At 58.8% G+C, this 11958-nt stretch overlaps 1 protein-coding gene across 1 annotated transcript in view; it reads left to right on the top strand.

Annotated features, from left to right (window-relative positions):
- Positions 1 to 1114: 1114 nt before the first annotated feature.
- The window catches only part of SH2B3 (SH2B adaptor protein 3), a 25545-nt gene continuing 14701 nt past the window's right edge, over positions 1115 to 11958 (top strand). The window contains 3 exon segments of the mRNA XM_027689652.1: positions 1115 to 1193; positions 7560 to 8183; positions 8185 to 8343. Coding sequence (XP_027545453.1) covers positions 7587 to 8183; positions 8185 to 8343 — 756 coding nt within the window. The 5' untranslated portion in view covers positions 1115 to 1193; positions 7560 to 7586.

The following is an 11958-nucleotide window of genomic DNA, read 5'->3' as shown; positions in this document are numbered from 1 at the left end:
CTGCCATTCTGCAAGGATGAGGCCTCAGAGGAGTTCTTGAAACAACTGGTGACACGGGTGGGAGCTATCAGTGGGCCAGATGTGATGGTACAGGCCACAATCCAGCCCCTTCCTGGAAAAAGTTGCATTGGAAGCTTATTTTCCTCCCATTTCCCATAGCAGAGTGGGTGGCTGCAGCTCTGCCATGGGGCCTCTGCTCCCCTGGGAGGAGATGGCACCAGGATGGCACCAGGATGGCTGAGCCTGACCCGTGTCCACCCACACCACTCCCCAGCCCTTCCTGGGACCAAAGGGACACTGTGACCGCTCGGTCATGGCCGAAGCCCTCGCCCACGGTGTGGGACAACTGTGGGCCCTGTGTCCTGACTCGCTCCGGCTGGGCGTGGGCAGTGCCCCGCAGTGCCTTTTGGCACAAGATAATTTGGAAGATGATGGGAAATGGGGTTTGAGATGGTGCCTGGCCCACTGCTGCCACCGCAGAGGTCCCTTGGGTCCCAGCCCGCGGAGCCGTGGGAGGACAAAGCCAGTCAGGAACAGTAAAGTGAGCTGTTTTCCTGCACACGCCTCTCCCGAGCCCCCAGGACACCTCAAGCTCGGGCACCCTCCTGACTACCGGGGGGCTGGGGCTGGGGGTGCCAGGGCTCACACCCCCAAATCCACAGAGAGAAAAAATTTTAAAAGTTATAAAAACTAATATACACACACACACACACACATAAATGAAAAATAAATCCACCCTGGGAGCGCGGGCCAAGCTGTTTGTGCCACTGTCTCCGCGGGCGCGGATGCGATAAGATAAAGGCAGCGGCGGGGAGGGGCGGAGCTGCGCGGAGCTGTGCGCTCCCGCGGGCGGACGGACGGACGGACACACGGACAGTCATACGGACAGACAGAGAGACGGACGGACAGACAGGCGGGCGGACGGACGGACGGGGCGGCCCCTCCGCTCCGCCCCCGCGTAGCCTCCGCCCCCGGCCGCGCCGCTCCGCTTTACATAACCCGTCCGGGGCCGGGGTCCGCGCCCCGCGCCTCCGCCCGGCGGAAATGCGGAGCCGCCTGCCCCTGTTTCCTGCCTGAGCAGAGCCGTGCCGAGCCGAGCCGTGCCGAGCCGTGCGCCCCGTCCCGCCCGCCCCGTCCTGGGCGCTCCGGCGCTCCACCATGGGCGAGCGGCAGCCGGACGCCTTCTCGTGCAGGTAACCACGGGACAGGGACAGGACGGGACGGGCTGGGCTGGACCGGGACGGACTGGGACGGGTTGGGCTGGGCTGGACCGGGACGGGCGGCCCCGGGAAGCGGCCGCTGTAAAGTGAAAGTAGCAGCGAGGGGAGGCAGCGCGGCGGCCGCTCCTCCTGCACAGCCTCCGGAGCCACCCCGCAGCCCCGGGCTGGATCCTCTCCTTCCGCGGAGCTCCGGTGCCCCTCTTCCGGGGTCGTGATCCCCCTCCTCTGTCAGCCCCCAGCCCTCTGATACCTTCTCCCCCGTCCCTCTCGCCCGCACCCTGTTTCTGCGAGGGGCATTCTTATCCCTGCCCTTTCCTCGGGCTCCCTCTTTCCAGGGGCTGTGCTCACCCCTGGGGACCCCGGCCTCCCAACGCCCGTTTCCCCCGTGGGCACTCCCTTTTCCGGGGGTTCTGTTCCTCTGTAGGTGCCCCAGTCCTGAGGACTCTCATCTTTCTAGCACCCCATTACCCCAGAGCACCCCAGCTTCTGGAATCCCTCAAGGTCCCCCATTTCCTAGCATCCCTATCCTGGGGACCTCTGATCCAGGGGTGCAGCATGTAGTGAACCAGCCCTGCCCCTCTCCGCCGCCTCCCCCTGGCCCCCCACAGCCCCTGCCATGGGCGTGACCCCTCTTAGAGGGCGCAGGACCCTGTGGGGTGATGCCCACCTGACCCAGCCGTGATTGTGGGGTGCTACCCTGCCCGAGGGGGCCATGCCTTGCCTGCCCAGCTGCTCCCTTCTCCTCTGCCCCTGTGCCCATTGCGAGTGCCAAGCGGAGGTGCCACCCGGCGCCTGCCAAGCGGCTCCTCTGAGTTTCTGCTCCCTGCAGACTTTGTTGGCTCGCTGGCTTGGCAGGCGTGGGCGCTCGGAGCACGAGGCTGATGCCCCAGGGGTCAGCATCCCTGCGGCCTCTCCGTGCCCTGCCGGCGTGCCCAGCCCAGCCCGTGCCAAACCCCATCAGAGTCACCCGCGGAGAGCCCGGACCCGCTGGCTCCAACATGGCAATCACACGGTCATTGCTGCCCGGGCTGGGATTTACTGTCAAGGAAACCGGGATGACTTGTCGAGCTGCGATTTCGATATTGTTGTTGTAAATTGATTCAAGATGTGCTGGAGTTGTGGGCTGGTGGTGGCCCAGGGACTTTTTGGGGCTGCAGCCAGAGGAAGAGGTGGCAGGCGCAGGGACCTGGCACTGGCAGCTCCTGCATGTCCCCTCTGCATTCGGATTTGCTGGCAGGATATGGGATTGGAGTTTAAAGGCCCATGGAATTAGTGGCAGGTTTCACTTTGACTTGTTTGGGGCTGGAACAATGTTTTGGATTTCTTTTTAGCTTGTTTTTGGGGCAGGAGAGCCTCATCCCTGTGCATTCCCCCCACCCCAATACTGCTTTTATAGTTTCTGTTGCCTTTATGAATGTATTGTCTATGGAAAGATCTGGTTTGGTTTCACCAGAGCCTACGAGGAAGAGGGTCTGCCAGCCCCCTGTATTGCAATGGAAAGATTGGGGTGCAAGTGCCAGTGGCTTTTGAGGGATCTTCCATCCTCCCCCAGAGCAAATCCTCCCCACCCACACACCCGTGGGACTGACGGACACTGAAGGTGTCAGGACAAATCCCAGCGGGTGACACAAAGTGAAAGTGCAAGAGCTCGGCGCTGGCAGGGTTTGTGGTGCTGGCAGCGCTGCCGCGGCTTGGCAAGGAGAGATGGCCCAATCCAACCCTTGGGCACTGCTGTGCCGAGCCAGGAGAGCCGGGCTGGCTGGGAGCTGAGCTGCTCCCTGCTGTCCTCAGGGACCCCCAGCCGGCCGCTCCCCCGGGAGCGCTCCCTGCACCCGGTTTCTCCCACGCCTACACCGCAGCGACTCGTTTCATGCAACAAAACAAGCCCTGTCGAAAGAGGCCACCCCGCTGCTGCCGGGCTTTCCCCCGCAGGCGGTGGGTGTAGGAGAGTGTGACGGTGTAAACCAGGCTGCAAAGTGCCAGACGCCACGGGGATGGGCGCTCAGGGGAAGCAGGCACGGGGTTTCTGGGGAGCTGGGCTGGCCACGGTGGCTTGTCCTGGTGAGCTCCCATGGGCCAAGCCAGTGTGGAGCTTGTAGTTGACCTGAGACGGGTGTGGGATAGGCTGTCTCCATCTCATCTATCCTGTTGGAGGGATCAGAGGAAGCCAAAGGGGTGATTTCCCTCTGATTTTAAAGTGCCATAACATCACTCATCCCCAGAGACCTGTAGTGCTGCTCAGCCCACGCAGAGCTGTAGATTAAGGCCAGTTTTGGCCTTTAGTGTAGAAAGTTGTGTGGTGCCAGGAGGTCAGATGAGAGGGGTGTGAATGTCCTGTGAGAAAGGGGGAAAAGGAGAGCAAAATCCCCAACCTCCCAAACTGTCTTTTAACCTGATTTCCATAAGAAAACAGCCTGTATGGACCTGTGGATTGGGGGATCTCACCAATCTACTCCTTTGTCACTTTTTAACTTGCTGGTTTGGTTCAGCCAAAGGAGAGAGAGGGAAGGTCCTGAGACTCCCTGGGATCCTCCAGCTTGTGTGGAAACAACCAGCAGGTCACAGGGAGTGATGGTGCTGTGCCATCACCTTTTATGAGACCCCAGAGAATCCCCACCACCATGGGGGGCTCCCCCAGAGGGAAGAGCAGGACATTGCCAGGCAGTTTCTGCTGTGGATCATATTGGCCTGAAGCACAAACGGCCTTGGCTGTTTTATAGTGATGCTGTAAATGTGTGGGTGTATCCCATATCCGGAGGCTGCAGCCGAACCCTTTCCCACCTCTCCCCCTGCACCAACCCCTCCTGCCTTGCTGAGTGGCAGCATCTCCATGTCCACTCCCAAATGGCTGTAGTACCATTTGTCCCCCTCAACTCAGGGGTGCATCCAGATATTCCTCCAGCATCCTCCACCCTGGTTTCGGGGGATCGGGATGCATAGAGGGGCTGCACTGTCCCCATCCCAGGGGAATACTCTGCACTGTCCAACCCTTGCAAACCCATCTTTGGCTGCCTGGATCTGCTAGGGACCTGAACCCCCCCAGGGACCTGCATCCCCCTGAACCCCCCCAGGGACCTGCATCCCCCTGAATCCCCCATGCCGGATGCTTTTCCATTGAAAAGCGCCGTTCATTGTAACCCAGCCTTTTATAGCTGCCTCGGAGTGGGCTGCGGGGCCGTGCCAAGAAAGGCTGCAGCCGGCTCAGAATAGCTCTTTTCATGGAGGACATCCTGGGAAGGAACAATGTCCCCGCTCTTGGGATTGTGGGAACTTTGTCTTTCTGCCACTTGGGAAGCGGGGAGCTGTGGGGCCGACCAGGGCGTCTCCCAGCCCCTCGCTTCACCCTCTCCTCAAAATAGTCCTTGGGGTGAGCTTTGAATAGTCTCGTGCTTATAAAGGGAGCTGAAAATGCTGCCGGCCACTTCTCCTCCGGCTGGGAACAGTTATTTCTGGGAGAACCGGCACATCAATCTGATTTCCTATTCTCGTTGCTGGCGTGCATTTTCCTGGCGTGGAGAGTGGCGGCGAGTGGGGCCGGTTTCATTTTCGGATCGCAGCGCCGGCTGCGCTGCACACGGGGCTGCCCGTGCACACGTGTGGGAGCAGAGCTCGGAGCAGGGCACGGCCACACGGGCCCTGCTCCCTCACATGTCCCTTCGAGGCCGGATCTGCAGCTCTGGGTGCTGGAGGATGCCCTTCCCCCAAGGCTGCAGCCCCTGGTGGGAAGGTGGCATGCCGGATCCGGCAGCCCCTCCGTGGCAAGGCTGGCCAGCTGGCTCCGAATGCTCATCCTCCGGGAGCGGGTGGCAGGATTGCGGCACTGGCTCCCGGCGCTGCCCTGGCACCGCTCGGTGCTGCCGGCTCCTCTGGCTGCAAGTAAACAACAAATGCATTTACTGGGACAAATAACCCATTGCTGGATCCAGCCGTGGATTCCCATCCTTGCCCCGCCGCCGCAGCAACGCTCAGGTTGGGCAAGCGTTTAAGGAAAGCTCCCGGGGGCGGCTGGGCTGGATCCTGCGCAAGCCCCAGCTCGCAGCCCCACCCGCATCAAAGCCACCTGCGGCTGGTCTGTCCCATCCCGCTCTTCCTCGAGCTCCTGGCCCAGCACCCCGAAACAACCCCAACACCAAAAACAACCCCAGCACCCACAAACAGCCCTGAAACGGGGTGGGCTGGGTGATGTAAGGCTCTTCCAGCATCCGGGGGCGATGGTAGCCCCCCATCCCATCCAGCCCACTGTGTGTCCAGTGGTGGGCTGGATTCTTCCATTCAGAGCAAATTAAAGCAATTAATTGTTGTGACAAGTCCTTCATCTCAGTGCTGATCCGCAGGGTGGATGGAAGCCCCTCGTAGCATCATACAGGGAAAAAGGGATGTAGATGGAAAATATGCTTTCAAGCCACTGGCTGCTGGATTCTGGCACTGTGGAGCACGACAGGCTAGAGCAGGGAGAAACCCAACCATCAGTGGGGACTCATATCCCTGTGACATGTCCTGCCGAAACCTGAGGCCGAGCAGAGGATTGGGATGCTGCTGTGGTAACTCAAGCATGGATTCATCCAGGATAGCTGTTTCCATGTGGGAAGTGCACCGGGCAGGAGCAGTGAGGTCGGCATTGTGCCACTACTGGGAGGAGGAAGCGCTGGGAAGTATTTCCTGTTGTCGGGTTGGAAAAGCACGTTGCTACCGGAGACGGCCTTCGGCTGCTTCCCGCCGCATGGCACAGGCGAAGCCCGGCTTTTCCCGCACCGCAAACTTCTCCCGAAGCTGGTGTGAAGCGAACTTGAAAACTTGGAAGGCTAATTCCCTGTCCTGGGAATCTCCCACCTGCCTGAGGAACCATACGCGTGGGCGCCTCGCTTCCCTCTGCGTTTTGTGGGAGCATCCCGCTGAGCGTGCTGGCGGCGTGGGTGGCTGTGGCGGCGATTCCTGGGTGCCGGGAGGAAGCGGGAGCACGGCAGAGGATGCTGAGTCATTGGCAGGCTGGCGGTGCTGATAGACGGGGCCCTGCCGGGGGATTTGGCCGGGCTGCGGTGGGCGCATGCCCGGCACCGCCGGAACGCCGGCCGGCCCCGAGCCTTGGGTGGCTCTTCTGAGAAGCCAGGCCCCGACGAGGCTGGCGGGGGACTGATAACATCTCCCCTCACCGAGAACCTTCTTGGGACGTGCTCGGGAGGGCGGCGGGTGGGCAGAGATAGAGCCCCGCTTCCCAGCGTTATCACCGCCCTGGCTGCAGACACCATCCCCTGTGCCGGCACGTTCCTCAGCGCCCGCTCGCTTCCTCCTGGCCCTTCAGGTTTTTTTGTTTTTCATTTTTCCTCCCCCTGACAAATGCAATCACTTTTCCTCCCCTCCCAGCAGCCAGGGTGCTGCTGCTGGAGTTTCGGGGAGGCAGTGGTGCCGGTGCCGGCACAGCAGAATCCGGGTGGGTTGGCCGATGTTTCCTGCCTGAGTGGAGTGCACGGCCCCGATAAGTGCCACGGGCGAGCACGAGGTTGGGTGGTAAGCAGTGGGGCCGGCCGTGGGGAATGCCACTGCCGGGCTCAGTCGGGCACGCCAGGGCAGCTGCACGCCAGCCATGGTGCCGTCAGATTGGCCTCACAGCGAAATCTGCTGGGGGCAGAGATACGGTGTGGTTTGCCAGAGCCTGGCAACTCCTTGATCCCACAGGCAGCAGAGCATCCCCCTGGGAACGCTCGCTCACCCCGGGCAGTGCCGGCGGTGTGGCCGTGTCTCCCCAGGCCGCTGGGGCCAGGAGGATCCGGCAGGTCGGCAGCTCCGTCGCTGGATTTCTGCAGCTTTTCATGTCGTTTCCTCCCCTCCCACCCCCACTCCAGTTTTATCAGCTCCGTTGAAATAGGTCCCTGGAGGAAAACCCATCGGCGCTGTGGAGCCTTGGCAGGAGCAGAGCGGATGTGGCCGGGCCAGGCGTCCCCGCGGGCGGGCAGCTGCCGGCAGCTGTGCTGGCAGGAAGCCGCGCAGACGCCCCGCACCGGGACCTGCCCGCACCCCACCTTGCAGGTGGGGAAACAGAGGCACGGCCTGGTCACTTGGGCATGGGGGCTCGGGGTCCTGCATGGCCCCTGCTGGTGGCAAGGGCCGAGCCATAGTGGTTGCTCACACGGCCATGCTGCTCACTGGGGAGCTGGCTGCCCCTGGGCCACTTCCAGTGTGTCCCAGGTGAGTGAAGCAGCTTCGGCTGGACCCACAACATGTCCCAGGCTACGGACATGCATCTGGAGTGGAGTGTGGTCACACCAACCAGGGGCTGCAGGGACTGGGGGAGACATGGGGACATTGGGGCTGTCCTGACCACCCCTGTGCTCTGTCTTGCAGCGCGGCCACCTCGCTGGAGCCACGGCAATGAATGGGCAGGCGCTGCCGGCCGGCACGCCAGCGCATCCCCGGGGCTGGCATGAGTTCTGCGAGCTGCACGCCATCAGCACCGCCAAGGAGCTGGCGCGGCACTACCTGCGCTTCGCCACCGAGCACCCACACCATGACCTCCTGGCCGCAGAGAACTTCTCGGTGCAGTTCACCGACCTCTTCCAGCAGTACTTCTGCCACGAGGTGAAGGAGGGCATCGCCATGAACCAGCTCTGCATCCTGCCCGGCGGCCCGGCGCGGGATTACCGGGACACGCACCGGCGGCACACCGACGCTTCCTTGGGCACCGTGGCCACCAAAGCTGAGGTGGAGCCTGGCACCCGCCCCGAGCAGCCCGTCCGAGCCCCCGAGGCTACCCCGTCCGGACTGCGCAAGTCCTGGAGCTCGGAGGAGCTGGCAGGGCCGGCACGGAGGCCCTTCTCGCTCAGCCAGCTGCGCAGGAGCTGGCGCAGCCTCTTCCGACGCCGCTCCTCGGATGCCCTCCCCGGGGATGGCGATGGGGAGGCGACGGAGGCGACTCTCAAGCCGGGACTGGGCAAGCGCATCCTGCCGTGGGGGCTGTTGCGGGAGCAGCCCCCCCGAGGTGCGCAAGGAGGGGCTCCTCAAGTATGGGCTGCTGGACGAGAGCTCCCTGGACAGCGGGACGCGATGGCAGCGCTGCCGCCTGGTGCTGCGGCGAGCGGGGCCTCCCGACGCTGAGGACTTTGTGCTGGAGCTCTATGACCCGCCCAAGGTAAGGACATGCCGGCTCTTGCCTGTGCCAGCTGCGTGATGCTGTGGGTCCCGCAGTTGGGGACGATGCCAGGGTGCCAGTGTGTCCCACGGGAAGGAGCGGGGCCGTGGTGTGTCCCTCATCATGAGGGTTTCTCACCGTGAGTGGTGGTGGGACCAGGATGGGTTTGCTCTGCCACTGCTCTTGCTCCGCTGCAGCCACAAGAGGCTGCACCCTGTCAAATTAATACCTCTGAGGAGAGCAGATCCCTCTGTGGTGGTGTTTTTGGGGGTGACCCAGTGCCAAGGGTGACGTGTGCACTAATTAATGCAGTTGGTCAGTATGTCATTGCATTTCTCCCTGCTGGGACCTGGGTTTTCCAGCTACAAGCAGAGTGCGTGCCTTCCAAGCTGAGGATAGAGGCCGATGGCCTCCATCCCACTCGTGCCCAGCCACATGGACCCGTCCCAGCAAGGTGAGGGGTCACCCAGTGTGGTGAACCCAAGTTCACTGCGTCCCTGCTGTGCTGTAGCTTCAGCAGCCTGAGCATCTGCTTGCCTGGGCAAGCTGGGAGAGGAAAGGGAAAATAGGAATTAGGCTCCGTGCCTTTCTCTGCTCCCACTGGGACTTGTAAGGGAGTTTAATTTTACTTTTTGTAAGTAGTTTTTTGACTGGAAGTTCAGCTCTCGGCTACCCCAGGGAGCTCCCGTGGTGCTTGGACGTGGCTGGAGCGGAGATGATGCAGGATGTGAGGGAGTGGGTTGCGATGTGGGGGGAGCTGGGGTGTTTAATCTTTAAAAAGACGGTTCCTCCACATGGCAGGTCTTACGCAGGCGTGATGGAATGAATTTTCTCTTTCTTTTTCCTTTTTTTTTTTTTTTGTGCTCGTTTAACTTTGATGACAAACTTGTGCTTTAGAAGGAGGAAGCCTGGGTAGAGCTGGAGCCTCATCCCTGCCTTCAAGGCAGAAGGGTCAGGGAGCAGCTGGCTGAATTCCTGCTATTTCCGTCAAACGGCTCCAATATTAAATATTTGAAAAAAGAAACAACATCAAAATTGTAACATCTGAAAGTAAAAGCTGGTTTTGCTCTCTCGTGTCAGGGGTTGCAGTTGTTTTCCCTGTGGGAGCGTGTCCCAATCCTGGGGCACAGGGAGGTCAGCGTTGTTTTGGGGCACTTTGAGGGTACTCCCAGCAGCTGGGCAGCACTTCCTTTTTTCCCTTCCTCCCCTTTTTCCCCCTTTTCATCCTCTTTTACTCCCCTTTTTCCTCTTTCTTTCCCTTTTTTCTTTCTTTCCCACCTTTCTATTTTCTCCTCCCCCTTTTTTTTATTTCCCTATTTTTCTTTTTTCTTTTCCCCTTTTTCTTTTTTCTTTCCTCCTCTTCTTTTTAATTCCCCCATTCTTTTTTTCTTTCCCCCTTTTCTTTTTTTCTTTCCCCCTTTTCTTTTTTTCTTTCCCCTTTTTCTTTTTTTCCTTTCCCCTGTTTTTTTTCCCTTCCCTCTTTTTTCTGTATTTGTTTCACTCCCCCTTGGGAAGCAAGCCCAGCACATTCTTCCTCTCCCCACATCCCCTGACCAGCTTTGACCCAGGGATGGGAGACATTTAAAACAAGACATTTACCAAGTTCCCCCAGTGCTCTGCACCATTATTTCTTGCAATCCCCATGGGATGGGGATTTCCTGGTGCTCCCCACCACCACGAGGCCGGAGCCTCTGCTCTACCCCGGAGCCCCAAGTGGTGGTTTCTCAGCCAGGGCTGCGGAAGTGGAGGATGTTCCTCGCTGGATTTTGCAAGTCTCTGGATTAAATTGCTTCCTGTGCAAATATTCTCAGGGCGGCTCCTTCCTTTCCAATTCACTGGGCCAGGGCCAGCTCCTGTCTCCTTTACAGCACAATCAGTCCAGACCCTTTCCCAGTAACTGCGGTTGGATTCCGGGGGTGGTGGAAAATCACCCACAGTGCCGGTGGCTCCCACTCCCAAAACTCAGCACAGGGGCAAACCACGGAGCAGTGGGAACAGAACAGCTTTTTGGGGGGTTATTTTCCTTAAAAATAACTAAATAATAACCAACAGCCCCCTCCTCTCCATCCTCCTGCCCTAGGATGCTCCCAGGCCTTTTGCCCATCTCATGGATCTGTTCCTGATTTGAGGATGCTGTTGATTATCGTGGAAATGGAAAACCTATGAGTTTAAATTAGCAACTATAAAACCAGTTCTTGGGGCATTTTCAGCCCTGACTGATCTCTGGTTGGTCACCCTCAGGGTCTCCTTGGAAGCACCCTTCCCCCATCCTCCTCTTTCTTCCCCCAAACCTCCTCTTTATTCCCCCTTCCTCTTCTTTCTTTTCCCTTCCTCCCCTGTAAATAACAGGATGTAGCTGGAAATTCAGCTTGGCCTCAGGGCTTTACAGCATCAAGCCAAGCCCCCGAATATCCAGCCCCTTGAAATGACCTTGGAAAAGGCAGGTGTGTGGAGAAAAGGGGGGTTGTGCTGCTTTTGGCAGCTTTTATCTTTTTTTTCCCCCTTTCTCCTGATGCTCCAGTGGGGCCTCTGAGGTTAATCCCATAACTTGCCCAGCATCAAAGGGAGCGGGCACTTTGAAGAGCCCTGATCCCATTTGCTGCTTGGGTGGCTGTGCTGGGTGAAGGGGTCATTCCCTTCCCCAGGCATGTGCCAGAGGAGATGAGGATTTTGGGAGAAGGAGCAGCTCGCCTTCCCGTGCTCACAGCCACGTCTGGGTTGTTTTGACATCGCTCCTTCCTCCCTGGAGCACTGGAAAAATGATGTTGTGAAGATGGGGTTTGGAGATGATTGGATCTGGAACTCTCCTGGGAGTAGCTCTCTTGCACTGGGCACAGGGTGGGTGGCACCTGGATCCCCACCCTGGGGACATTCCGGAGGGTTCTGGGATGTGAGGAGGCTCTGGAAGAGCACCTGCAGCAGAGGTGTATCTGTAGTGCTTGTATATATGAGTGTATATATACATGTGCACATGTTTTCCAACAAGGGAACACCTGGGAATGGTCCTGGGTGTGCAGTTCTGTTGGATTCTCTGATGTCTGGTATGAGGGTGATGCTCACCAGTCCTCCCTGCTTTCCTTGGAGGCACTACGGGCTTTCTCCTCTCCCATGGCATTTATTCCCATATAACGTGTAGAACTGGGCATCTCTGAGGTCTCTCCACCTTCATAAATTAAAGCCAAAGCTGTCAAAAGCCAGGTTTGTGTGTTTTGGGACTGCCTTATTCCTCAGCTGAGCCCCAGCCCCAAATACCTTGTACATGGCCAAATCCCAAGCTCCATGAAAACCGTGATTCGCAACGGAAATGTCCCAAGCCGTTTCTGTTGACCAGATGTTTTTACAGGAAGGGGAAGGGAAATGGGATTTGCATTTGTGCTGGTTTCTTTATGGTGTTTTAATGAGATCCAGTGCATCCCATAAATTGATGGCATGCTGGGATGAGCTGGGAAGACTCTTTCCGGTGAAAGCCCACGGTGTCTCGGCTCGTCCGTCTTTGCCGTGGCTGCAGGAGGAGCAGTATTTTTATCTCTGCTCAGTGTGAGACTGCTCTGACTTCCTTTTTTTTTTCTCTTTTTTTTTTTTTTTTTTTTTTTTTTTTTTTTTTTTTTTTTTTTT

This window comes from Neopelma chrysocephalum, unplaced genomic scaffold (assembly GCF_003984885.1).
Source record: "Neopelma chrysocephalum unplaced genomic scaffold, ASM398488v2 Primary Assembly neopelma1_77, whole genome shotgun sequence".
Lineage (NCBI taxonomy): Eukaryota > Metazoa > Chordata > Aves > Passeriformes > Pipridae > Neopelma > Neopelma chrysocephalum.
The sequence above is the reverse complement of the archived record's forward strand: the minus strand, read 5'-3'. Positions and strand labels throughout refer to the sequence as shown.